We start from the raw sequence: 25,372 nt of genomic DNA, 5'->3' as shown, positions 1-25,372 counted from the left end.
GTACTGGGAGAGCTGCCACCAGAGAGGACTTTATTCATGTGCTCTGGTGACACAGGAGAAGACATGGACGGGGAAGACATGGGTGGGCCTCCAGCTGATGGTCACAGTTCAGGCTGCTGTTGCATCTCCCCCTGTTAAAAACTTTTGCTTTTTCTTACAGGCTTTTTGACTGACTGTTTCCCTCTTTTTGTTTTGTCCTTAGTTTGATTCTGTCTCTTGAGGCAAAGCTTAATCTTCTGCACAGCTATATGAATGTAACATGGATACGCATACCATCTGAGACACGGGTAAGGTGAACACACCTCGGTTTAAACCAGATGAGGGATACAAGGCAGGGCAGGGTGTTGTGTAGGTCCACTGCAGTAAACACCTGTGTGTCCCAGCAGCAGGGACAGGTCACTCATAGCTCACTGTCAGTGCGGTCATTTATAGATTTTTCTGGTTATTGGTTTTAATACCAGAATTGCTTGTGTATTTTGTTGCAACTGGTACTCTGTTCTGAAATGTATTTTCTTGCTTAATCTTTCTGTTACTTATTTCTGTAGTCTGTGTAGTTCAGAAAAGCCTTAAAATAGACCTTTTCTCACCATTGTTTTCTGAGGACTTTGGCTTGCTCTCCTAGTGCCACTGTCAGGTCACCAATCCACGTCCTTTCTCCTTCTGAGAATACATTTCCACCCCTGGAGAGCTTCCAGTTTAGAGTGGCTGACAAAAGGCCACAGACTGGTGCTGAACTGGACCCTGGTACTCTAAGAAAGCTATTTTAGAACCATGCCCCGCTGGCACCTACTCAGCTGCAAATTTCTCTGCAAATTACATTGACTTGATTGAGGGGTTAGTCTGGAGGCAAAAGGTTGCTAGGAGAGGATGGAGGTGATTTAGACACCCTACTCAGATGGGATTTGAAAGGAGAAACAGAACACAAAAGGAGAAAGGATTTAACAAGCTGCAAGAAAGGGAAAATCCATTTTTCTACGGTTTCTGGGGTGGTAGCTACCACATCAGAAAAAGGAGAGCCAAAATGGTCCTGTAGTTGTAAACTGTGAGCCTGAACCTTGTGTTACCTCTCCCTGCCTTGCACTTGCCACATGAGCATCGTCAGGTCACTTTAGCACTCATTTTATCCTCTGCCAAGTGGGGATAACGGCTCTGCTCCCATTGGGTTTGTGGAGTGGTCAGGGACTCCATGGAGAACAAACCCTTGAGTACCCAAGGACAAGAAGCAGACGTGCATTTCTGCACATCTCCCAAGCTTCCCCCCCCCCCCCCCTTTTTTCTTTTCCTCATTATGGTTAGTTAAATGCTTCATATTTCTCTCTAGCAGATTTTAGCATCATGGTGTTTGAAAGCAAGACTAGATTTTGCAGGAGTACATGAACACAGCCCCATTCTAAATTATCCTAGGATCCTCATTATTGCATTTTCCAGAAATATGGGGTTTTTACCTAAAACACGTAGTGGAACTCAGACTTCTGACATGAGCTTTATCTGCATTATCTTTGCAGTAAGGATGAAGGCACCTCACAGCATTCCTCAGTCTACTTGTTGAGGTTTCATATTCCAGGCGAGATGTTCAGCTCTGCTGCATCATACCTGTGACTCCCATGCACCAGGGCCCTGAAAAATGAATAAAGTAAATTAAATAGGCTGTTTTGAACATGATGAATTATTAAATATTGGTGCGTACAGGTTTATGTGCTGCATTGCCCTTACAGCTTTCAGCAGAACCTCTCTTCCCTTCCATGACAATATTGTCAGTTTCTTTCCATGCTAGTTGAGGCAGCCTGTACTGTAAATGCTCCCTATGGAGTGGCCAATCCCTGTGTGCTGTCCAGCCATTCAGCTGGCCAGTACAAGCAGGGAGGCTGTGCTGCAGCCTCCCCCTCGGCAGGAGCACTAACTCCCATCTGTCCATCACCCAGACACTGATTTTCACAGAACCTCTGCATGACTGACCTCTGTTGTACAAATGTGCTTGAAATGAGCCAAAAGCTACTGTATGACCAAGCAAGATACATAGCACAGCCAAATAACCTTTATTTGGTGAAGAAAAGAGGCTAAAAATGTCAGTGCATAAATTAAAAAATACATTTTAAATTAATGTCAAAAACCATACTGGATTGGGGGGGGGGCACGCTTTAGGGTTTTTTTGCACCAGGTCCCTGTATGAAACTGATCTTGCTGTATCTAATTATAATTACTTTTCCATAGCAGGCCCCTTTGGCTCAACCAGAATCCCCTACAGCTTCAGCTGGGGAAGATGTTCAGTCTCTGGCTGACTCAATGGACTCGGACCGAGATTCCATCTGTAGTAATTCCAATGGCAATAATGGCAAAAACAGTAAAGAAAAAGAAAAGGACAAGCAGAGAAAAGATAAAGACAAAACCAGGACGGATTCGGTTGCCAATAAAATAGGAAGCCTCAGTAAAACCCTGGGAATTAAACTGAAAAAGAATATGGGTGGTCTTGGAGGCCTGGTGCATGGCAAAATGAGCAGAGCCAATTCAGGGAATGGAAAAAATGGCGATGCAGTAGAGAAAGTCAAAGAGAAGAAATCCAAGTCTCGAAAAGGGAGCAAAGAGGAGTCTGGACAGTCTGCGAGCACCTCTCCGTCTGAAAAGACCACTCCATCCCCAACCGACAGAGCAAGCAACTCACCCATCGAAAAGACAAACGCTAAATCCTTCCCTGACAAGCAGTCCGACCCATGGAAGTACAGCACTGACGTGAAACTCAGCCTCAATATTCTGAGAGCTGCCATGCAGGGGGAACGGAAGTTCATTTTTGCTGGCCTTCTTTTGACCAGTCACAGGCATCAGTTCCACGAGGAGATGATAGGCTACTACCTGACCAGTGCACAGGAGCGTTTCAATGCAGAACAGGAACAGAAAAGAAAGGATGCTGAGAAAAAGACTGCACTGAATGGGTCATCTAGTAGGAAACTGGAGCCAGAAGCATACTCAAAAGAAAAATCAGAAACATCTCCTCAGGATAGGGCATCACCCGTCTTGCCTCAAAGCCATACAACTCAGCTGGTTTTAAAATTTAAAGACCGCACTAGCCCCACTCCTGGGTCATTTTCTTCACCAAGTAATGGTGCTAAGAAAAATGGACCCATTCCAGTATCTGCCCACTATAGCCATACACCACCTGTCCAAAGGCAAAGTGTCATCCATTTGCATGATGTCAACTCCAAGCCATCGAGCTTCCAAGATGATACCTACAAGCCAGTGGTTGGCACCTTAAAGACCTGTGCCACCTATCCCCAGCAGAACAGATCACTGTCTTCTCAGAGCTATAGCCCAGCTCGGATATCCGGTATCCGCACGGTGAACACAGTGGAATCGCTGAGCTATGCCATGCCTACTGAACACAAGTCTCAGACATACACAAATGGGTTCAATACTGGTGATATTAGAGACTGCTTAGAATATGCGGATGAGGATGCCCCACAGACCTGGTTGAACAATGATAAAAATCAAGGCAGAAGCACAGTTTGCCCAATATATTCCATCCAGCAGAACCGCTGTAAGAAGGAGAACTGTTCCTTCTATGGTCGTCCTGAGACTGAAAATTACTGTTCATACTGCTACAAAGAGGAGTTAAAGCGCAGGGAGAGAGAAAACAAGGGACACAGGCATTGAGGATGCTCCCGTGACTACTTAGTTTTACCATTTTCTTACTTACAAAGTAAACAGTGTGGAATGGCAGCAGAAGGAATCCTTACAAAAAGAATAAAGGATTGATAAGTAAATAGGCTCTAGCTTTTCGCTTTTCTGGGGCAACAAGGAAATGATAGGATTAATTTATCATAAAAACAAAAATATTATTTTCCATTTTGTCAGTGTCTTTTTTACATGTCCTGGTAAGCTGAAGGGTTGTTTACTCCTTTGTCAGTGCTGTGTATATGTTTGGTCAAAACTTTACTAATGGTGCCTGAATTTACACTGACATCACTCAGGTAGTAGAATGATCGGGGAAGTCATAATACCGGAGATGTGGTGGTGTTGCAGTAGGGTAGTATCTGCCTGGCAGACAGACGAAGTTCTATAGCTATTATGAGAGTAGTTTTTCCTCTGCAAAACCTAAATTTTTCATAGCCTTTTTTCCTTTTTCTTTTTTTTTTTTTTTTTTTTTGGAGGGTAGTGATTTGCATCCTGCACATTTTTAACACAGCAGCATACTGCATTACTACTAACGTTTGTACTCGCTTCAGTCTGGAATGGAGTGATGCTGGGAAAATGGGAGTGAAAGGTCTGAATTCAGGAGGGCTGCAGCTCTTCCTAATTTTAAGTTTTTACCACTTATTTCTATATTTCCAATTTAAAAAAAAAAAGAATTAGATTTGAGCCACTTTTATTTGTACTGAATTTTTAAACTGGCTTTATATTATGATTTGCAAGATTTCACACCACCAAGCCCCCTCACATAGTGCAGTTTTGGGTGCCTGAATTTCAGCAGTATTTTCCTTGCTGTTAAAATGGATAGAAATGTAAAATTCAAATATTACTATATTAGACTTGGAAAATGTGATAACTAGCTGGGAAATTGAAGCTCATTTTAGAGCTGAATGAACTGCTTGTCAAATCAAATGTATTGCATCAGTTGATTCCCCTAGCCATTGCATGAATTAAATGGTTTGTTCATTCCTTTCTCAACATAACTGACAGTTGCTGTGAACCTGACTACTCCTGAGGCTTTCTGTTGGCTCCACCTCTTTTTGAGCCTTCTCCTGGAGTGAGTTGCATACTCCCCAGGAGGTGGCAAGATGTCTGTAGAATACCTCCAGCGTGACTGGCAGCTCCTAGCACAGGTTTGCACAGGTCTGATATCCAGATATTTCCATAAGTATCTGCAATACTATTGAAAATAGAAACAGCTCCTTGAAGCAGACACCACACAAATACTGTTAAAGTAGATGTGTGACCCTGAGAAGTTCTCTTGCATATAGTACTAGCCATTTTTGCAGCCCTCCACCATCAGCTGACATAGTGTAGTAAGAAGAGCTCTGTAGTCATTACAGCTGTAAGCTGTGGCTCTTTTACTCTATGCAGAGAGCTCATTTTCCACAAGTGGTTCACATGCTGCCTTTCAGACTGCCTACTCTGCCTCCTGAAGGTGCAGAATGTGAGTTCTCCCTTACTAATGATGGAATAGCACTTTTCTGATTTGGACAGGAAAGGTTCTTTGCCAAAGAGTCTTTGTTTCTGATTCTTTTCTGCTGTACCCCATTTTTTACTCTTGCCATGGGTGGCACTATTTCATTTGTGTGCAGTTAATGCTAGTCAGCCTTGAAGCCAAGCCTGAAGTAGTCTGTGGAATGAGATACAAAACTTAGGTGGACATGCGCTGGCCTTCAGGGAGCATGTAAGCTTGTGCTGATGTCCCACTGAAATCTGTGGAGCTGAGCATATACTGAAAATTGACCATATCTTTAGTTACTTTGCTGAATGGGAGGTTTAAAGAATAGTTGCAAAATAAGTCTGTTAAATAGCCACTCCTGGAAAGTCTCAGTCTGTGCCATGTTAGCTCTTCCATGAATTACCTGTACTTCGTATTTCTTGTTCTATACTGAGCATACCTTGAATGTGACTGAATTTGCATTCTTTCACAAGAGGGCAATACTCATATGAGTAATGAGAGGTTAAAACTCCATGGGACTTCTGTCCTTAAGGTAAGCACATTCTAACCCCTTGTCTTGGGTAACTGTTGTGATTACATGGAAGTTCCGTGATTGCAGATTATGCTGAAACAAGCTGGATCACGTTAAACCACATCAAGTATACTTCATTGTATTTGTCACTGAGAAAACTGACAGGATAAAGAAAAAACATATTTAAGAAGTAAAGTTGTGCTTAAAAAACAGCAGATTAGCAACAGGCTACACCAGCCCAGGTTATTTATATCAGTTGTATCCTTTCTGAATTAGGAAAAAAGTAACAGCACAAATGTAAAAACAAGCAATTCCCACGAGAATTTGTGTTTTCCCACTTTTCAGAGTTGTTTCTATGGGATGTTTTTAGTATCGATTGCTCACCAAAGAAAGAGGTGTGCTGCTGGTCAGGATTTAGATAAATTCCTGTGCTCTGACTTAGTGACTAGATTGTACCTGTTTGTTAGATTATTTTGAACAGTTGGTCTTCTGAATAACAACAGGCTTGTCTGAATAGGACACTGAGCTTGTGTTCACTGTTAGCCTCTAGTCCCTTAGGTCCTGTGATATTTACCAGTACTGGATGGCTCATTTTAGATTATCTGTTATATGAAATACTGACAGAACACTTTCTAGTTGTGCCTGTTCCCTCAGAATCCTTTTCTTGGCATATCTTCAATTAATTAGCTTAATATTGCTGGTTTATTTTCTAATATCCCACTATTCTCTTGTCCCTTAAAGTCTGCTATTGAAGAGAAGGTGCAGGCCTGCACTGTGCTTTGCCAGTTAAAATCTACCCACCATTTCCAAATGGTTGTCCTTTTTTCTGGATAAGTCATACTCTGAGTTTTGGGGTTTTTTTTTCTTTCTTTTTTTCTTCCTGAGGGGTTTGTGGCAGCTGTCTGAAGGAGATTCCATAGTTGGTGCTAAACAGTCCAGAAGTGCAGAAACAGTGCCCCCTCCTGAAGAAGCCCATTAAAGTCCCATTAAAATCAGGGTCTGGCTGTAAGAGGAAAATCTCTGTCTCTTTTTTCTTTTTTCTCCAGAGGGAATGCCCCACTGCTTGTGAGTTGCATTCACCGGCACTGGAAGATGTGGTGTCACTCCTAAGCTGGGTGTGAGGGGGAATAATCTTCAGACCTCTCAGAGCTTGTCAGTGTTACCACATAGTGCAGACCCCTGCTTTGGTTCTGGAGGACCCTGTTCATCTCAGCTGCTGGTTGGCTCAAGTGGCCACAATACACACGCATGCTTTTGCATTTGTGTGTGCTTCTCCCCCAGCCTCCTTGATAGTGAGTCAACAATTACAACCGTTGTCAGGATTTCAGCAGTACAGACCAATTCCCAGAACAGATCCATAATCACCAGGAGATGTTTAGGCTGGAGGAGGCTGGAATTTTTTAACGTGTGAATGTGCAATTTTTCTAATTTAAGATGGGCTTTTACACCTATTATGCAATTTTTTTGACTTTGTTCATGAACTGATACAAAGGTCTGTTTGTGACAGAGGATGCTGTATACAGAATGGGTTTCAGTCACACTTTATATTAAAGTTCCATTTAAAGTGCTGGACTTTACAAGTACTTTGTCAGATGCGGGTGTCAGTTGTAGCACATGGCTAACAAGCAGCTCATTCAGAAAGTGGTGTAGGTTATCCAAAGCAGCTTCAGGTATTTTGGATTTTGGAACAGTTGATTAACCTTTTGTTATTATGATTCATTAAGCCTTGTAAATGCAATGGAAGCACAGTGTGTGACCTTGCTCTCTTTAGCAATTAGTTCCATATTCCTAAGTCAAAGGTTACATTAATGGGATGAGTGAAGGGAGGATGCTGCACTTAAAAAGTTTTGTGTTGTTTCTTTGTTATCAAGAATTAGGCCAAGTGAATTGTTCAAGCGGTTGTTTCTGCAATTGCAGAGCTCGTGATGTGAGCAGTGTTCCCTGACACACACAAAGTATTGAGGAGATGTGTTCAGTGCGGGTTTGCACACTGCTGGACTGCAGGTGGAGGCAGTCTGCTGAGGCAACACCAGTCCTTGCATGTAGAGGCATATTCAGGGTCATCTACTTCTCGTGTGATGGATGTGTAGATATCAAAAAAATGAACAGCACAGATCTGACAAAATACTGCCCTCTGATTCTGCAAACAGCTCCACTGGTGCTCAACTTCCCCAATGTGAAAGTCTCCCTGACATCCTGACGACTGCTCATTTTCAAAAACTTAACTGTTAAGAAGCAGCATTCATGTTTGTAGGATCAAGGCGTTAGCCTTCAGCCAGTGCTGGTTCCCCTCAGGCTGCCTGACCTTACTCTTCCAGTGGGAGGATGGATGAGAACTTTGCCTGAGGAGCAGAGGGAAGGCTGAAGCCTCTTTGGGCTCCATGTATTGTCCTGAAATCTGTGGGCAGGATCCTATTAGCAGTGGGGGCCTTAAATCAGGTGCTTTGTGGACGCAAAATATTACAAGCTGGATGTGAAAGTAAAGTACAACCTCGTAAGGAAGTAAGGTCTGCTAACACTGGGAATGTTTTGCACAGGCAAAACCCAAATGTTAATAGAAATCACAGTGACCCGAAATCAAAACAGGTTCAGAGAAGCAAATCAACAGATGCTGACTGTAGATGGCTTTTCAGCTTAGTGTCTTTTATGTGCCTGTCAGTGTGTTTGAAGAGCATTTGTTTTAAGGTATGGCAGCTTGTTCAGAGGGTCACCAATCAGTATCTAGCATAGAATTTAAATTATTTCAGTAACAGACACTCGCATCTATTTTAATTTGCACATTAACTTCCAGTGTATATGACTGAAATACTATATTGTTAAAATGAGAGAAAACCAACACAGACGTGTTTGTAAGTATGTTCTGTTTGTAGACTTAAGGCTGTATTATGTTGGGATTCTACAAGCCAAGTTTAAATTGTAATATAGAAATTATTTTTATATAATTTTCCAAATATGCTACAGAGCAATAGTTTGCGCCTTTATTATGAACAGGGTCATCATTTCAGTAGGTTGCCTTCAGAAATGCTGGTGGAAATTACCCATGAAAAGAAAGCTTTGTAAATGCACTTGTTGTTTCTAACTGTCTGTCGTGCACATCTATAGCAGGTGCGAGTTGAATATATGCTTTTCTTTTAATTGAAAAGCTTTAAATTTTTCCTTATATATTTTGATACAACGCTATTTCTCCCTATTTAATTCCATGCTTCCTTCCAGTCCCTGCCAATGGCCATTTTTGTAAGCAGCTTCTGAATAAAGACTCATCTGGAAAGTTTCCTTACCAAATGAAACATTTCTGCACAGACATTGACTGACCTGGGGCATTCAGGATACACCCTGAATCCACTGGAGTAGAGTTGCTTTGCCTTTTTTGAAAACAGAGATTTATTATTCCTTCCAAATGAACATCAAGAAGGAATACCCAGTGCAATCATTTAGCACCTGTGGTAAGAAAATCATTCTAGATCATAGAAGTGTCATTCTCTAATTGGCAGGTACACTGTGTCTTAATAGGTATCAAATATGCATTAGCTTCTTGCAGATTAAGGTGTTCAGATTTAATTTCTTCATAGTTCTTTGTACTGTACATATCAGTTACTGGTGAACTGTGCAAAAAAGATGTTGCAAACTAATGCATTTGTTAAGTTAGGATTTAAAATTCCATAACTTTTGTGGTTTAGTTTGTTGGGGTTGGTTTGTTAAGGTGTGTACTGCAACCGAAATGCTCAAATCCGGGTGCCCAACATGAAGGTTCTGCATCTAGGTTTCTCCTAATAGAGAGGCTGGGTTTAAGATACACTGAGCATCAATTTCTGTGGGAGCAAAAGCTGTTTCTTGGTTTTGGAAAACCAAGTGTGCGTTTCTCCAGTGTATGTTTGGGGCTTTTCTTTATTGGTCTATGCTTCTTTTCAGTCCATGGAACTTACATTTTCTCTTTAGCAATTTTCCATGTGTGAACAAGTAATTGGACTTACTCATAAAGCGACTGCTTGAGTGTAGAGAGACTTGCCTTGTACCAAAACACCATATAATTGTCCATTTAACTGTTGCATTCTTAACGGGGCTAGTGTATTCCACCGATTTTGGAGGGATATAAGACCTTTTTTTCTTGGCTATAATGATCACTCTGGTTTGTTTGGTTGGGTTTCTTGCCTCTCAAGTGAATATGCTGTTCTGATTGCTGTTTTATCTCCCGTTACCTGAATGCATGCACTGTACCAAGAGAACTGAAATGGCTGATGCACATTTGCACTGTGGAACACGCGATATGGGTAAAGCCACCATGTTCCAAACAGCCTTAAAATGATGACTCTCTGGGGACTGAGAGTCACTTAACTGGATGCAGCCTCTGTCCCACTTCCTCATTTAACCACGACTGTAAAACACCCTAGCCTGCTGTGGTCTGCAGAACTGTATGCACAGTCATCTGAGTAACATCTCATCTTAAAAGAAAGGTTTCTTTAAGAAATTGTAATTACTTGGTAAGTGTCAGGAAACCTCCATCAAAAGAGAGGATGAGGGTAAAAATAGAGAGATTATTATGGTAACTAACACAGTAACCATGTCACCAAAATACTAAAAAAGAGGGAAAATAGTTAAAACGTATCAAAAACTATTTCCTGTCAAGACTAGAAATTCTGTAGCTCTTCCTGTATTCTGGGAACACGGAAATGCTGTTTTGCCATTCATACCTGCATTGAATGTAGTCTCTGATTATGTTGCAGAGGATTGCTCATGGAGAAGGAGGGAGAGAAAAACAAGTTTTCTTTCCTTCTTAAACTAAGTAAATTATACTCCAGTGGCAGAATCCTCTGAGCCTGCACAAATATGATCCCATGTTAGAACTAAAGAGTGCCTAACTCCTATCTGTGAGTTGTGTATTTAATTTCCATTTTGTCCCTTTCAAATGGTGGGGTTTTTATAAAAAGGGAGGGGGGAGTTTAAAGAATAAGCTTGTGTGGTAGTGCCCCAGTTCTTCCTCTGTTCACATGCAAATTCAATATAAACATGAAAATGGAATGATCCTGCAGTTGCACTTTCCCTCTCAGGCAAGCGGAGAGGTAAAAGCTGTCTGTTTAAATCCCATGTGGCTGCTTTGCCACATAACTAGAACCCCTTGGCACAGGAGCTTTGTCTGATGAAGCCTGACAGTATATCAGGAGCCTGCAAGCCATGGCCAAACTAGCCAGAATAGAGCAAGTCTGGTCGTTCTTGCCTTTAAACACATACAGTTTATGCTGGACCGTGGTGTCAGAGCAGCATCTTTTCAGTAAAGATGAAGTGGAACACTGCCTTGTTGTCATTTGCCTCCAGTTTTAAGTAACAAAGCCTCTTCCCCATGCTTTTGGTTAAAATATGCAGGAGCTGTAGCAGCAAAACAGGGCACCTCAGGCTCAGAGAATGCCCTGCATCTCCTTTTAATGGGCGTGCAATCAGGTATGAACTGAAACACAGCCATGCGGGCGTGATAGAAACGCTCTTGTCTCTAAATTTTGCAAAGTGTGTGCACTTACGTTTTAATACTAACAGGAATTAATCAGTTATTGTATTGTTTGTTTGCTCAAGACTGAGTACTGTAAATACAGTCTTTGTATGATGCATATAGTGTGTGTACAGTACAAAAAATGCTTTTCCCTCGGAGCCGCTCAGAGCTTTGCATGCACATGATCCATAAACCAAGGAGAACAAACAGGATTTAAGCCTAGATTAAATAATGAATGTAATGAGCTACGCAGACCTCAGCAGCTAGGAGTTCCCAACCATAGTATTCCAGGACAGCTTTGACAGTTTGGTACAAAGCTGTATCCCGGTGATCTAGATCAGGTTTGTGCTCTGTCCTGGGAAGGAGCAATTCCTTCTGTATCTTTCCAAGCTCCTACCCTGCTAGTGAAGCAGGTTGCAGATCTGTGTAAAACTCTTGTTTTCTCATTGGAATCTGTCTAGAGTTTTATTTCACATTCAATTTTAAGACATAAAATACTGTTACAAACTTTCCATAATCCTTGAAGTTGACTGTTGTGTGGCTGAAAGACTTTGTTCTCCTTGGAAGGCCTCGTTCTTCCTCATGGATTCTTGTGACCTAACATTTTTGTATGGAAAAGTGGAATGAACCATTGAAAATATTAATGCTGTTTACATGTATTTCTGCCAGTCAGTGTACTTTATCTTTTTGGTTACACAATTCTGTGGTGTTAAAACCTAATGCCTCTCAGATATGGGCACATTTTGAACAACAGCTTGAACTATTATACCCAAAAGGTACCTGTAGCTAATTCATCATAACTTTATGATTACTGTTGTATAATATGCCCTCCCCAAGTCACTTGTACATCTTTTTTATTTCTATGGCTAACATTTTTCCTTTCATCTTCTACTTGCTTAGACAAATTCTAAAGCTCTTTGCCCTTAAAGCTCGGGGTAGATTTTCCAGTACAGAAGATGTGGCTTTCTCAGTTCAGATTGCATACAGAGTGGTTTGTCTCCCCAAACATAAATTAAAATAACAGAGATGTCACACCCTTAGTTTATAGAAGTTCATTTGCTCATTAACTGAGGGTCTCTGCTCAATTCTAACCAAAGCTTATTATATGAAGTTTAAGAAATCAGGATAGGTGATGTGTCTCTTTCTAGTAACCCAGCAAGCTCAGCATTCTTGAGAGTGCAGAAATGTACCATAGATGGATTCTTACTTGAACTCCGAATTTCGAGGAGAGAGAGTGCTTGGCTCTCACCGGGGCTTAAATAAATGTTAGTAAGGAGTAAAGTAAGTGTGGGTGATTTCTGCTAGCTAAGAACTCAAGTTCTTGGGAGTCTTACCACCTTCATTTTTCAGAGTCAGGATTTGAGTTCCTTGTTGTCTTCTATAAATTTATACAAATTTAGCAGAGATTGATTTAGGAATTCAGTAAACAATAAAAACATCATAAATTTATTTACAGCTGGAGTGACTTCACGTTTCTCTGTTTGACCATTTTCATGCAAAACTTTTATTCTGTATGAAAGGAGTGGATTTCTCTTTTCCCATTCCCTTCCCTATTCATAATTTCAAGACACGATTGGTTGCAGTCCCTTCCGTCTGCAAACAAAACAGTTGATCATTGTTAAGATGACTGCCATATTGTGTTTAAATCCATTGTTCAAAAGAAACAGGAGCATTAATTAATGTTGAAGGATAATGATTTTTTTTTTTTTGTTGTGAAGTGTGAATTCTTGAGAACCTTTTCTACATGCAGGTTTCATTCAAATTCAATTTAAATGTCATTTTTAATCGGATCCATACTTTGACAAAGATGACGTGCAAGAGCTGTTTTTAGCGGTTGGATTGTTACTTTGTAAAGTATTAAAGCACTAAACCAATTTTTGCAATAGGTAGTAAAACTTGCTTTTGTTTTGGAAAACTTCCAGTTACAACTGTTGCACTTTTTATAGCAGAACTGTATTTAATTTCTTTCTTTTATGAAAGATTACTCAAAGTAACTGATAGCTCTGTAATCTGTGTGAATTGGCTTCTCCATTATTTGAAAGAGAGAGAAGCTATAATGCCTATTCAATAAAATTAACTTATTTCTAAAGTATCCGTATGCTTGAATTCTTGTTTGTGATCTCTGTGTGCTCTCCGCAGTGTGTGCTGGGGAAACACTAAAGCCTAGAAAAGAAACCGGGCCCCAGGAGCATGCTGCACACCCAGGGAGGTTAATTGGTTCATCACAAGCTTTTGTTCTGCTGCCGCAGAGTTTGCTCCATTTGATTTCAAGGTTAATTTGGATCAACTGGGTAACGCTGACAATCTGAGGCAAAGGCCAACAATCAGGCACTGCCAGGCCTGCTCAGCTTTCATTACCACAGAGTATTCCTAGTTCCCAGGCTCCAAAGGCACAAGGCTCCTCCGTGCAGAGGTACAGTGCTGCCAAGCCACTGTGCTGCTGTACAGCCTGGGCTGTGATTGTCACTGTGACTGGCCTCAGGGCATCTGTGAACAGGCAACAGGCAGGATATCTGCAAACAACTATGTTTGAACTGCAGTGGTTTCTGAGAGAACTCCCAGTGCTGCAGAAGTCATCTTACATGTGGTAAGTAACTCCAGTTTCTGCCCTTAGATCTCATTTCATTCTTGTCTGAGTTCTCTGTATTTCTCCTTGAATTGCTTGTACCCACTGATGGGGCCATCCCTTGACCTCTGTGTTAGGATAAGCAGATTGTGCTTCCCAAGGTTGTTGCAAAAGTTTATTTGCAGCTTCTGGAATGCAGTCTTTCTCATGCCTGTGCTTCAAGTCTCGTCTGGCCTTTTAACATCTCCCTTGATCTGGAGATATCTGAATGAGACTGAAAGCTTTTTGTGAAAAACACTTCAGCTACAACAAGAATTAACTCACTCAGACACTGCTGCAGACTATTAGAGAGCCTCTCTTCTGAACTAGATTGATTCTGTATAAGAACTGACAGTGTCTGTGTGTCAGCACAAGTTTATTTCCTAACTGAAATTACTGTACACTTACTCATCTTTAGTCTTTCTAGCCATAAGTTGTACAAGGAACTCTTAATTTCTTGCTCTTCCACCTAGTATTTTTCAGAGTCCTTGCTTTGTGAGCTGGAGTCCTCCATCTGGTGAGTATAGCCAAGCTGTTTTCCTAAATAACCTGAGTTAATTCTGATTGTATCAAGCAAGCTTGGTTTGTTTGTACCTAGTTTACTAAGCAATCCACATTACTCTGTACTAGCATCCAATCATTTGATCTTCTAATGTTATTAATGATTCTTTCAATCACTATCCTGGTGACTGATAAAACTGTTAGTGTGGGGGTAGGCCTCTCTTGAGACATTGGATTCGTAATGAATTTCTTATCAGATAAACTTCTAACATTTTCAAGTAATCTAAAAATGTTTGAAGGGGCCTATTTCTACAACATAAACATTTTTTATTTTACCTTTATTTCTTTCTTGATGCAAGTTCCATATTAACTATTTTATTATTGTCCCTATGTTCACAATGTGCGTAAACAGTTGTTAGACATCATTTGAATTTGAATTGGGGATAAACCAGTAAAATATTTGGAGAAGGGAGAGATGAATCTTTGAATAGGTCTACCTGTTCTGCAGATCTCCAAGGTATCCACCTACTAATATGGCAACTCTCCATTAGGACTTCTTTCTTCCTTCTTCCTTTCTTCATGATGCTGTACCTAGAGACAGGAAGGAAGCTAAGGGTCAGCATACCTAACTCTGGAGCTTATGGGCTTGCTCAAATCTCTGCATTTGCTAGAGTTTTGTTAAGTGGTATGATTAGTTTCTAGGAATCTGGTTCTTAAACAGAAGGACATTGTAGTATTAAACTTATCTGCCTGGCTGATTGATACTGGAATTACTTTACCTTTATTGCAGCGGCACATGAAATAATTCTTGAGCACTCTCTTTGTTTTGATTTAAAGATCACAATCATACAATTTGTTTAATATGATCAGACTCCTGAATCCTTCTAGAGCTTTATCAACTCCAGGAGAGCTTCAGGAAAACATAGGGCAGACTTGCTTGAAGAACTGAAATTTACACTTAAGAAAACATGTAAAGACTTCCCTGGGGGAAGGACATTAAAGCAACACAAGGCTTTACTTGCCGAAATCAAACATTGGTTGGCCTCCCCAGCGGGCATCCTGACAAAGATCTAAACATTTGGATTCCCTCAACTTGTTTCAGAGATTTGTTTCCCTTTCATGCTGTGCTCAGAACTATCATGGATGAGTGTGCAGTCAACCCACAAGTTTGGAAAACAGCATTTCAGTTTATGCCGCTTGTTGGTAATCTCTCTTATTAAAGTATCAAAGAGGGAAATTGGTGTTCGTAAGTAATGACTCCTTTGGGTCACCCTGTCAAATGGCTCTGTTTTGGGTGACCCTCCTCCTTTGGGGACTTGCTCACTGCATTAACCCACACTACAGTTGCCCCTGGACAACTCGGTACCAGTTAACAACCATCTACTCATCTCCTGCTGTGGGGATGCAAGAAGTGGTGTCGGGATCACATACCACAGCATAGAAACCTAGTGATAGATGCTTATTTGTAATAGCATATAGTGCTAACTGAGCTCCTGGGGCTGGAGAGATGCCTAAAGAATTCCTAGTCTCGCTCTGTTGTGCCCCATGTTACACCTGCAAGGTGAAAATACTGTTTTTCTGCACAGATAAATGTCCCATCACCCTGTTCCCTCAAGGTCATAGAACCATCTGAGTAAAAAAGCCATGGTTCTCAGAGCTGTGCACAATAATACTGAATTTAGTTTCTTCATTCTACAGCAAATCATCTGCAGGGTGCTCACAAAAGCTGAAAACTGTTGGAGGGACTGGAATGAAAGCAAGGCAGACCTGAGCATCCATACCTCTTGTGCAAGAGTCAACTGCATGTAAGTCATGGTATTGTAATTCAAGGGATGTTTGGGGTTTTTAAGTAAAATTAATTAGGCTTCATCTGCCAATTGTAATAATGAAGTAATGATTAATTAATTAATGATTGTTCAAGTGAGCAGGAAGGAAGTGGAGCAAATGGCAGTGGCTAGTTTGGGACTCAGTTAATGCATTTTAATTATTACATATGTGAGTATATTTACTACTTAGGTGCTTATGGGTAATGTTCAAATACCATAATTTATGTGAACAGAGAAGAATCATGAGTTTAATTTGGTATCAGCAGTTGTAAAATCTGTTACTGACTTCTCATCATCTGCACAGTATTCCAGGTAACTCCCCCCAGTTCATATAGGGGGCATGACGTGCTGTGGTATGGAATACCCCTTTGGCTAGTTTGAGTCAGGTGTCCTGTCTCTGCTTCCTCCCAGCTTCTTGTGCCCCTCCTCACTGGCAGAGTGTGAGACTGAAAAGTCCTGGGTCAGGGCAAGTGCTACCGAGAAACAACTAAAACATCAGTGTATTATCAGCATTGTTCTCAGACTAGAGCCAAAACACAGCACTGTACCAGCTACTAGGAAGGAGAAAAAAAACTGTTACAGGTGAACCCAGGACACTGGGATTGAATACAGTAACCAATGCTTTGCAGAATTAGTTAGGTTAATACATTACCAAGCATGTTACAAATTTGCCACCTGAACTAAAGAATTAGTAGGGTCAAGAGAGGATATGTGGAGAGCACATCCTGCAGCTCTAAGGCAGGGCTGTGCTGACAAGCAGGCAAGGGCTAATTCTGCTTCACTGTCCAGATTGTTCCTCTGCAGCAGGCTGTGGGTAAGGAGGAAAGCGCTCGTCCTGTGCTCACATCAGCAACCTTTGCGTGTCTGTGAGGTACCCACACATGTTGATGGCAGTGGCTGTTGTTACGTACATGTCGCCTAGGAGCTGGATGAACTCACAAGCAGAAGATGGCTAAGGAAAGGCTTAATTCTTCTGTAGGCGATGGTAACATGAACATTGATAGATGACTGTCATAAGGCTGAGGGACGCGAATCTAAACAACTGCTGTTAGTAAAATAATAGCTGAATTTTGAAAGCATTGCACACACTGTTCCATCACGTTTTGGCTCTCATATCCAAGAGGGTGGGGTTTTTTCTAAGAACCTCCCATCTTAGTTCATAAAACAGATTTTCTGGCCTCACAATAGCCTTGTTCTTCAGGCAGTCTATTTTAAGGGCCTGGCGAGGGTGCTCAGTAACTTGGCTGTGATTTTTCTCTTGCTGCCTGATGCCATGCACAGGACTGGGCAGAGCCTGTGCCAGTTGTTCTGGAGGTCCCATCCAGCCCCTCCCAAAGCAGAGGAGCTGGGAGCCTCAGCACAGCTCAGGGCTACACAAAAGCAGCCAGAGTACAGCTGTGATTTAAAGCTGGGCATTCAGCTGTGCTTCATTCCTGTTTAGTAACAGTTAAGTGGTGAAGCACTGTCTTCTTGAAATGCTTCACCTCTCTTAGCCAATACCATGTAATACACAATTTTTACAGTAATCTGTAGCATATTTTTATTCCTGAAATATGACCCCTCCTTTTCAGTCATCTTTAATCACAGCAATTTTGTGGAGTCCAAATTTTCCATTCTTGGGCTTAAAGCTTGATTTTTTTTTTCCTTATTTCCTTCAGTATTAATTATTCCTCCTAAAAATAGGCAGGCAGAGTCCAAAAATACCCAGTGGAGCCTTAATGGAAGGTTTCTTACAGTGAAGCCAACAGCCAGGCATGATTTATTCACCCAGCCCCGTTGTTTGTGCAGCCCCACCCTCCACAGGGTTCCTGTTTCCTGGGCTTGCCTCTGTTCGCTCACCCGGGTTACTCAGTATCGCTGCATGCGAGGGCATGGTAAGGGGAAGCCGTTCAACAGCCGGTCTTCAGGAAAGCTGGAAAAGCTGGGGAGCCCTGTGGCTGCTTCCAAACCCTCGGCCTCTGGGAGCGACTCCTCTCCCGTGGGGCGGGAGGTGGATGTAGGTCTTTTCTTCTGAGGGGTCTGCAGCCAGCCCTGCCTGCTGCCCAGGAGCACGGGCATCCCCCTTGGCCCTGGTCCCATGAGCAGGGCTCACTGCAGCGGCCGGGAGGGATTCGCAGTCCCGCACAAAACCTTCTTCTTCCTGTCAAGTCATCGCGTTCCTCCCAGCAGGCTGCAGATGGCCTCCCGAGAGTGGGAAAGCTGGGGATTGGCTTTAGGAATTCCAAGTTAACAAAAAGGCTGCGTGTTAAACCAAACCTGCAAGGATGTGACAACCTCATGGGGCCTTGTTGTCTGTGACAGCAAAGGGTTTGAGAGTCCTCAGTATGCAACAGAGAAAATGGACTCGTCTCAGGTCTGATGTGGTGACCCTGTGTTTCGGGTGCAGGAAGTCATGATACAGCCTGGCGTGGGGCCAGCCCCCTGTGGGGGTGCCCGTCTCATTACTGCGTTCTGGGAACATAGCTGTGATGTTGATTTTAGCTGTATGCGACCTTCCAAGTGTGGCTCTTTGAGAGCCCCAGACTGACATCTTCTTGCAGAGGGTGGGGCACAAGGCTTGAGAGAAAATTTACAGGGTCTTTGAAGTGCAAAGCTTTGAAGTTTATGAAAGGTAGCAAATGCCTGTTGCAGTTCATGGTCTGCGGAGAATCTGGAGGGTAAGACTTTAAACCAAAGAGAGCGAGTGAGGTATCTACAAGTAACAGATGGGGGAAGTGTGCCTTTCATTTTTTACCTGTTTATGTAGTGGAAAGTGAGCTCGATTCAGACGTGTGTACCAAACAACACTGTTGGGCTGTTCCCAGCTTTTCTTCCACTGGGAGGCTCTGAGTGTGCTCCGACTGCTGACATGAAACGCTTGTGGTGGAAGGGGGAGGGAAGAATTTCTCTCTTCCCGTTGCTATTGTGTTTTATTATGTTTTGTGTCTGTTCAGTTTGTCTCCAGGATCAGAGAAATGACTCAGAAAGTTATTTCCACAATAGGAGAGCATGGGAAAACACAAACATTGGTCTCTTAAAGACACACAGTCCTGTTTATTACACACTGACATGCCTTACCTTCTAGTCTGTTGGGAATACTACCTGAGCAACCTTACTTCTTCCTCTAGACCCCCATTTGGATTTTGCACCTTATGCCTTTCTTTTTGTATTAGAAAATGACATAAAATTGCCCTACCCTGTACTTCTTTATCGTTTTTCTATACTTACCTTCCCCCTCTTTACCATACCTTGCCTATTTCTAGTACCTTCTGTCTGTTTGCCACAGTTGTAAATCTCATTCCTCTTACTTTGTTGCCATACACCTGAACCCCTCTCTCTAACCAGCACCATCTCTCTGGTCCTTCAACTGGCCCATTTTTCTCAATGGTGTTCTCTCATCCGCCCACTGGAACCTTCCCTCTGGGAGATTCCCCACTTGTATCTGGTAGGCCTTGGGAAGGGCACTGGGGCTGGCTCTCAACAAGCCAGCTTGGGCAGTGTAAGCCTGTGCGACCCTTTGTCACGTACCTAACAAGTTCTAATGCAGCAGGCTCAGACCTGCTGCAATGTGCTCAGGCAGGCACATTTAGCCTCTGATGCAGAGAAGAAACATCAGCTCAGCAGGAACCTGCCAGCAACAGCATCTTAGAGCCCTTCTTAGCCCAGTCCCTGATGCCACCCCCTCTTTTCCTGCTGAATTGCTCCAGCCAGCGGAAACCAAAGATTAAATCAAGTTCCTGCCAGTGCCAACCAGGTAGGACAGGCCAATCCTTTATTTACAATTACAATGCAGCAGCAATTATGCTCCAGAGCTGTTTTTTCCTGGTGAGGTGGTCTCATTGCTAAGCTCAGTGTTTAGGTTTTGTTAGCAGACCGCTGGGGACTGATCTTGCCTGAAACCCCTCTCAGGTTTTCTCAGATCTCTCTTGTTCACTATTCTAATATTTGATTTTCTCCAGAGTTGTATAATGCAAACTTGTTCTCTGACTTGCCCAAAGCACAAATCTGGCTCCAAGTGTTTCCCTCTTCCCCTCTTGCTGCTCAGATGTCTGGGCATCCAGACTCCCCTCCCTTGTCTGGAGCATGGATTGAGAAATCTATTAAAGTAAGCCCTCACTCTCTATACTGTTTGCTTGCCAGCAACGCATTGTAGCTAGACAGACATGTGGGCTTGCCTGCTTGAATCACTGTTTGACTTAGCTTCCTCCTCTGCTGCTCTTGGAAAAGATGATGCAGTTTCCGGTCATCTTTAGAGGTGCTGCCTGGCAGCCCTGCGTGTATTCTGGTGCAGTATGAACCCTTCTGGTCAGCTGCTGGAAAGACTGGGCATGTCTCGTCCTCACCTCTTTTTTGTTTCAATCTCCATCTTATCTCACTCTTTTCTCCTTTTCTGTGGCTGTGTATTTATATTTATGGCACTTTAATCTCTTGCAGTCAAACAGCAAAGCATGCCATGGATGCGGTTCCTTGAACAGCTGGGGTAATGAGCTGGAAGGGGACTGCTTTGAAGCCAGAAATTATTACAGGTCAGTGTAAATAGAAAAACCCCATCCTAATTCCAGCAGTAATATCGCTTCTCTTCTGAACTGATGGACTAGTGCCAAGTCTGTGACCATTGCATGGTAAATGCTGAGTCACAGGCGAAACAGAAACCCATACATTTAGCAACCCGAGAGGAAAAGTTTCTTTTGAAGGTGAGAATGTGTGAACCTACATGTTTCAGAGAGTGTGGGTGTCTGGGTGGGGAGGCACATAACATTACAGTACCAAGGCAACAACTCTATACTTAAACTGAAAAGGAAGCATATCCTTTTGGAAGGATTTGTTTCTTTTCTTCTACAAAGGTTAGGAAACAGTCTTTGACTGTTCTTTGGTTATCAGACATAAGATGGATCCTTCGTGTAGGAAGACTTCAGAAATGCTACTCTTCAGGGACTATTTTAACGAACAAAACAGTGTTTAGAAGTGATGTTTAACCTGTATTTTCAAGATACTACAGACTCATTCCTTCACACAGAAGAGGAGCAAGAGTCTGTATCAGCTTTCTCCAGCATCAGTGAAAAAAGACTCCTCACCACCTTCCCCCCAGCACAAACACTGAATTCAGACAGAGAAGACCAGGTAGTGGCAGAAGCCAGACACGTCACATTAACCCTTTCCATAGGAGCCAACTAGCAAAAAGCAACCAGACTTCTGCAGCAGCTAGAACAGAAAGCCGAACCTGTCTGTTCAAGTGTGAAAATCGAATGGGGTGACAAGGACATCTGGGGAAGCAGGGTGATGTTAGTTACTTCAGTGGATCTGAAATGTAAGAGTTCAACAAACGACTGATACATAAGGTCTGCAAGGGAACTTCTGCTCACTCAGGTATTAGATGGTTTACCAGGATTTTTGCTTGAGGACTTTCACAACCCAAATGCTTCAGAGAATCCCCTGCCTAAGATTTCCCAGTTCTAACCTGGGACATTGAGAATAAGCAGGAAGAGGTCATGTCATGCTGATGTTAGTAGCGGAGAATGAAACTCTCTTCACCTGTGGCTTTCTGCTGGACAAGAGCACTTTGTCTTGTGTTCCAGTGAGGGCTCACCAATAGTTAGGGCAATCCACTGCACACGCATAGACTGTTACGCTCGGATAACAAGCCCTTTCATACTGCATTAGCACAGTTAAGCATTCTGTTACTTAGTGAGCTATAAAATAGCAGTTGATCACAGACACATACAGATGTACAAGCGAACGGCGCACGGGCAGATAATGAACAGTGCTGGCAGTTCAACACTGCAACGGGGAAACCTGCTATTAAAGATAATGGCTAAGTTATGTGCTCTGAAAAGTTTTCATGACCCCTGCAAAAGAAAATAGCCTCATTTTGAAGTAATTCCCACAACTGGATGTTTTAGCTTTCCTCTTCCAATGGCAGTCCACCTTTTTAAATTATTTTGCAAACAGTTAGAATGTTCTATAGACATACATTCATTCTAGGGTACAGAACTGTTTTCCTGGGAGTGTAGCGGTGCTTTCAAAGGACAATAATCTGCCATTGCCTCGTGTCTCTGAGGAAGTCACTCAAATCTCTTGTGTTTCAATTTCCTCACTTTAAAATTAGTCAAAAGCATTTCAGGGTGCTGTGAGATTAAATTACTGCTGTTTGGATGGGACATTGCTACTTGCAGAGATGGTGTCAGAAATTTGCAAAGAACTGAACTTTGAAAGTATGGTTGGCTCTCTGATGTTGAACTCATGCATATTAATCCCGTAACTATCCTGTAAAGAAAAAGAGTCTATGCCAGCTTTGAGAAAATAATTTCACTGTGCAACTGTAAAATACTGCTTAAAGCAGAGGAGAGTACAAAACACATCACAGAAACTTTCAATGATTAAAAAATAGATCCCATTTTAAACAGCAACAGCACAGGATGAAATTTAAACACACATATCAAACAAGGTATCAAGCCTCAAACAAACAGCAGAAATATTAACAACTGATGCTTTTTAACTGACACATAGAGAAGGAAATTAGGTTATTTCATAGTTATGTTTTATTTTGGGAAATGTAAACGTCACTAACCATGCATACAAGTTAAGACGATATTTTACAGCTGTTAATTTTCTTCTTTTTTCCTTTTTTTTCCCTTCTTTGCTGTTGTTGCATAGGACATTATCACAATATATAATCTATGCGGTACAAAATACATAAAAAGTTACAGCAGAGCAAGAATAGATGAATGTATAACTGTACAACTGTAATACTTCAATGTAGTGATTTACAGAGTTGCAAAGTGACCCAAGGAAGCATTCACATGCTGCTGATAAAACTGTACAGGTGAAGATGACCTGGCAACATCATAGTTCACCAAAGCTGTAAGTATATATGTAAACCCATGCACACTTACTGGCATATATATTCCTGTCACCCACACAGGCATGTGCTTGTGAAGCACACACATGCACTCACACACAACCCCAGAATGTGTATATACATGCATAACTGCAGCTGTGACCAGAGATGGAACTCAACCACAAATCTCAAAACACAGGTTCACACTTTCCAAATGCAGTGGCATTTGGATCTAGGATTTTGGTTCAGCCCCATCACTAGTTCTAATGAAACGGATACCTATTTTTGCTCTGTAGACATCCCTTAATTATTTGGCGTGTACTGTATATACATTGCTGTGTATTTATGTATACACACACGCACTATGCAATATACACATATATACATATTTTTATATATGTGCATATGCTTATAAATCCATAGATATAGATATTTATATATAAAAAACCCCTATACCACTGAATAGGCTTTTGCATTTTATATTCTGGCTTATGGGGTAAACAAGTATAATTCTGTTATTTTCTTCTGCCTAGATATAGCTTTATCCCAGAGGAGTTAAAAATACAGACGTTCATCATACCATTCACTGACATAGACTGTATGTTAGCACCTAATGCACAAATGTGTGGTGTGATGGAGTAAAAGAGCACCTGAAAGTTGGTCTGTTGGCATTACTTTATGAAATTACTAAATTAAATGGCAATGAAAAGGTAAGCTTAAAGTATGCAGAGTTCATTTTCCTTACTCTTTCTTCACAGACCATGTTCCCCAAAACAAAAATGCACTTCAGTTGTGACCGTGAATAGCGAGAAATAGGTAAGTTCCTTACACAGCCTCGTACTGCCTGGCTGCATGAACCATGGAAATCACTGAACAGCTGCACAGAAGGTAATGAGGTTTTAAAGGTGTACAGAGGCTCTCACAGCTCAAAGTTATTGCAAGGGTTAGTGCAGTGAAGAGGGTAGGATATGTACATGAGTTGGGTGATACCATCAGAGACTTCTGATGACTTGCTATATATACATACCTTTGCAGTTATGTAAACAGATAATATGTGTATATTATAAAAGCAAGGAACAACTAGTCTGCAGGTATAAACAATTCTCACAATAAAATCTAGCTGCCAGGAGTTTACCAGGACTGTTTTCTAAGAATCAGGATAAAAACCGAATTTATGTGGCCATTTATGCACTTTAGGCCTTTGCAGAGGATGAGGTTAGTGGAAGGGGTGAATGAGCTTCTAAGAGTGTCTTTATTTTCATTTGCATTGTGGTAGTGGTGATTTTGCTTGCACCCATTTCGTATAGAAAGGCAGATAAGCTCAACTTTTAGAGAGGAAGGTGGAATTATGGCTGGAGTAACACAAACAAACTTTCAGGGCTTTCTTAATAACAATAAACTTGGCTTTATATTCTGAAATTAAGAGGAAAATAAAACTAGGGTGATTCCGTAGTTTGTGGGGATTCACCTTAAGAGAGTGCATAGGGAAAGGAGGAGACAGGAGGAGAGATGCACACCCCTCCAAACAGAGAGGACTGGGAAGAAATCTGCACCTTGCCAGAGCAGCATTTCCTGAGTGTGTTTTGTTGCTATGCCAGGAGACAGAGCTCACAGTGCTGGGTGAAACAACAGAAGTGTAAAAATCTGAGGTTGGTTTGGATAAGCACGCAGATTTCGAAACCATTTGAGTTGCTCAAACTTCTCATATCTGTGAAGCACAGAATGGAGTCTTACCATTTTGCTGGTACTTCTGTTTCTTTCATAGCATCCAGCAGATGTTGAAAACCCCAAACACTCTCTTTTCCATATGAAACTATTAAAAGAAGTTTTGTTCACATTCAGTCTTGGAAACAACTAGTAGTTTGGAATTCATCATTTTATCCTTAAGCTATCATGTATCAAACATGTAATGAAATTTTGAAACTCTAGGGAGGATTTTAAAACACAGCAGTGACTATCAGCCTTGACACACTCTGAGGTACTTAAAGCTAAGGTGTAAATGAAAGTTTAACTGACAAATTTCAGCGAATTCCCTGAAAGTGCAGCAATGCTGCTATGCACAGGCTCAGCCTTCTCACTGTATGATCTGGCTGAACTGGAAATTTGACTTTGAACCCTTTTTTTTGGTTCAAACTTGGAGAATTAGTAGTAGTTTCTATGAGGAATACACATAAAATGCTTAGTCTACTGTTTGAGCTGAAGGTTACATAGCTCTTAGTCACTCAGGATAGGTTGCCCCATAATCTCAGTGCTAATAAAACCTGGTGCAAATATTCTTTCTCCAGGCTATTAAACCAAGTTGTCTGCAATGCACCTACTGACTCATGCAGAGTTATGCCCTCAGTAAATGGACTAAAGTGGTTCCTCCTTTGCTAAAGGTTAAATTATGCTCTTGTTGGAAAAGATGATTTTACAACAAACTGAATTCAGAACATGAAGCCCATGACTTCTGGTGAAGTTCACCTTCTTATTTTGGTTGTGTTACTCCCA

The 25,372-nt window shown here is 41.8% G+C and overlaps 1 protein-coding gene and 2 long non-coding RNA genes across 6 annotated transcripts in view; all 3 read left to right on the top strand.

Moving 5' to 3' along the window:
- OTUD7A (OTU deubiquitinase 7A) overlaps positions 1–3,755 on the top strand; it is a 115,500-nt gene extending 111,745 nt beyond the window's left edge. For 3 of the 4 annotated variants that reach the window (XM_061347564.1, XM_061347563.1, XM_061347565.1), the window contains exons 15-16: positions 203–287; positions 2,212–3,755. In XM_061347564.1, the coding sequence (XP_061203548.1) occupies positions 203–287; positions 2,212–3,645 (1,519 nt within the window). In that variant the 3' untranslated portion in view covers positions 3,646–3,755. The remainder of the gene's footprint in view (positions 1–202; positions 288–2,211) is intronic. The other variant, XM_061347567.1, reaches the window with a different exon arrangement.
- Positions 3,756–4,128: 373 nt separating this feature from the next.
- LOC133209149 (uncharacterized) lies at positions 4,129–6,089 on the top strand. The gene is made up of 2 exons (XR_009724609.1): positions 4,129–4,849; positions 4,894–6,089. It is a non-coding gene; the product is annotated as an uncharacterized LOC133209149 (long non-coding RNA).
- Positions 6,090–14,210: 8,121 nt separating this feature from the next.
- On the top strand, positions 14,211–21,295 carry LOC133209140 (uncharacterized). Its single transcript, XR_009724608.1, has 3 exons — positions 14,211–14,255; positions 15,938–16,044; positions 20,479–21,295. It is a non-coding gene; the product is annotated as an uncharacterized LOC133209140 (long non-coding RNA).
- Positions 21,296–25,372: the final 4,077 nt, after the last annotated feature.

This window comes from Neopsephotus bourkii, unplaced genomic scaffold, assembly GCF_033783945.1.
Source record: "Neopsephotus bourkii isolate Nb327-2 ecotype Australia unplaced genomic scaffold, CSIRO-AGI_Nbou_v1 NB_318, whole genome shotgun sequence".
Lineage (NCBI taxonomy): Eukaryota > Metazoa > Chordata > Aves > Psittaciformes > Psittacidae > Neopsephotus > Neopsephotus bourkii.
This window is presented reverse-complemented; position numbering and strand designations above follow the sequence as displayed.